The 2,837-nt window shown below is 41.5% G+C and overlaps 1 protein-coding gene across 1 annotated transcript; it reads right to left on the bottom strand.

Annotated features, from left to right (window-relative positions):
- Window positions 1-736: 736 nt before the first annotated feature.
- Window positions 737-1,513, bottom strand: LOC125901203 (lysine-specific demethylase 5B-B-like). The gene is made up of 2 exons (XM_049596765.1): window positions 1,488-1,513; window positions 737-1,355 (listed from the first exon to the last, which is right to left on the bottom strand). The coding sequence occupies exons 1-2, from the start codon at window positions 1,491-1,493 to the stop codon at window positions 774-776; spliced, it is 588 nt and encodes a 195-aa protein (XP_049452722.1). The 5' UTR covers window positions 1,494-1,513; the 3' UTR covers window positions 737-773.
- Between the last annotated feature and the right edge of the window lie 1,324 nt (window positions 1,514-2,837).

Genomic DNA, 2,837 nt, shown 5'->3' with positions numbered 1-2,837 from the left:
ACTGCTCACAGTAATCTGGACGGCTGGCCATTTCAACGCACGGTATTCTGGACAGGTAAGAAGGAGTCATTTCTAACATTATAAAAACACACATTTTAGTTGAATAACAATCAGATATTGTATATTTCTTATTTCTAAGCATTTCTACATTACTTTTTTGTTGATAAATGTTTATATGAAGTAGCGTGGCGTCGTAGTCATGGCCATGTGTTCAAAATGACGGTGCACCACTCCAAAAAGCTGCTAATTAACTGTATTAACGTCAATAAATTACTTTATGTCAGAATTTAAATTCATATCGGTAACGTTATATAGCTGGAAATACTGCTAATGTAAAACCACGTGGAGAATTAATGAGCACAACTCTGGTGAATTTGAATAATTAAAAATTTAATTAATTTGAAAACATTTTAACTTTAACTCCCCCCCCACCCTTTCCCCACATAGCAAATAAACATGAACAAAGAAGAATGAACATCATATAACAGGTAACCATAATTAACTTTTCTTTGAATAATACTATATACATTAAACTAGTGTGTGTGTGTGTGTGTGTGTGTGAGAGAGAGAGAGAGAGAGAGAGAGAGAGAGAATACTATATACATTATTTAATAATTATTTAATCTGTGTGTGAGAGAATACTATATACATTATGTAATCACTATTTAATCTCTGTGTGTGTTAGAATACTATATACAGTATTTAATCTGTGTGTGTGTGTGTGTGTGTGTGTGTGTGTGTGTGTGTGTGTGTGTGACACATTAACACAACAGTTACATTGACACTACATTCACACTACATTTGTGACACAGCCACTCTCCATCCGGGACATCATCCATATCCACACAAACTAAGTGAAACCACACTTGACAGAGCTCACACTGAACCCACTCGTCAATGTCTGCATCTAACCCTGGTGGTGCAGTGTTGCGGCAGATTGCACAGTGGCCGGCACTGTCCAGTGAAGGGTTGCATTTTCTGGTCTTTTTTTCTCCTCTCTTTCTTTCCAATTCTGCTTTCCTTTTCTTCTTCTGTTCCTCCTTTTCCTTCTCCTCCGCCTCCAGCCTGTCGAGATGAGCAACGTACTCGTCGCTGGTGATGACCCTGGCCTGTAGGGGCAACCGACGCCATACCCCGCCAGCTTTCTGGCCAAATGTGGGTGTTGTGAGTATCTTGGCGAGCGAGTGTGGGATGAGGCCAGCTTCGACAAGGTAATTCTTTGTGTGCTGATTACATGTCGGGCATGTATCACTGGCAGGGGACACAGATGGTGGAGTGGATGATGTAGATGCAGCTGCTGGTGGAATTGTGGAGGTTGATGCAGTGAAGGAGGAGGTGGGCATGAGCTTTACAATCTAGATAAAGATTTCTCAGGTTAAAAACTAGTATTCTTCATACTAAGTAAAATTTAAGGTGCATAATAAAACGCTTGGAAGCCAGCGTGGATAAATGAGGAAGGGAGGGACACGTGTACCAGCTGCACTCACAGCCATGCGCACTGTAATGTGCTCCCTGTTGGTGGTCTGCTGGCGGTAGACGTGCCTTTTCCCCTTTGGGCACATCACCTTCTCCCTGGACTTCAGCTTATCCCCAAAGCCAGTCTCATCGCAGTTCCAGATCAGGTGGGGTTTATCATGGAGACTGTACGTGTTGGTGATATTCTTAAAAATGCAAAAAACCTATCTATTGCCTCAGGTGTGGCAGCAAGGACCCTGGCCCGATCAAGGGAGTCTGGTGTCCGGGTGGTCAGCTCTGGGTGGCGGGTTTTAAAGCAGGACCACCAGTTGTCACTGAGGCCCCTCTCTGTGTTTACCAGAGTCTTCCGGCTGCTGTCTTTAATGATCTTCAGGGCGAGGCTTTTAATAATGGCCCTCGTCAGGGGAAACCCATTATCCGCCATCCAAGTGATATATTTAACCAGGGCTTCTTCCTCCTCCTGATTAACAGCCCTGTTGGGATGGGGACCACACTCAAACCTCCCCAGCTTGTGGTCAGCAAGGGTTGACCTGGGTATGTTATATTTAGCAGACACTTTCCTGACACTTGAACCTTTCTTTATTTCTGCCACTGCTGCCTGAAGTGTCTCCCTGGTGTACATCTTTTTCCCTGACATTCTTACCTAACAGTTGATATAAGAATATATATTTAGAATTTGTAAGCATATCTGTAACTTAACAGTTGTTAAATCTGATATTTATGGATTTTGCCTTTTGACAGCAGGGGAGAGAGAGGCCAGGACGCACCAGAGCGGAGAGGGGCTGGACCGGAGAGCAACATGTTTATTATGTTCTTCTTCTTCTTCTTCTTCTTCTTCTTATTGTTGTTGTTATGTTCATTTTAATTTAACATGTTCATGATTATTATTAATGTTCATTTTAATTTGTTAATAAAATTAGTTCCTTTAACTTTAGACACCTTTTATTTATGTGAATTTAACATTTTAACAACTTTTATAACAAGTGTGAGCCAGGGACAATAATGTTGTCTTTCATGGCAAATATTGGCAAAATATGTATTGTTATTAACATATTAATTAAGTTAACGTTATGACTTAGTTAATACAAATGTGTTATGTCCCTAACCAGAAACACAGATGTGTTGAAATAACTTTAAAACATTTTAAGAGTGAGGTGTTGTTTCAGTGTTGGTGCACTAATGCGCCTTTGGCGCTCAGATTCACAGCAGACAAAGTGTGGGTTTATCCCTTCACGAAGTAACTGCAAGAAGTAACTAAGTACTTTAGAAACGTTTCTGTCATTTTGCTGGCGGATTATCATGTTTTAAAACCGGCCGTCTGCTCCTCCCCACCACGAAGCGTCCGGCCGTAAAACCCTCCC

This window comes from Epinephelus fuscoguttatus, linkage group LG2 (genome assembly GCF_011397635.1).
Source record: "Epinephelus fuscoguttatus linkage group LG2, E.fuscoguttatus.final_Chr_v1".
Taxonomy (NCBI): domain Eukaryota; kingdom Metazoa; phylum Chordata; class Actinopteri; order Perciformes; family Serranidae; genus Epinephelus; species Epinephelus fuscoguttatus.
The sequence above is the reverse complement of the archived record's forward strand: the minus strand, read 5'-3'. Positions and strand labels throughout refer to the sequence as shown.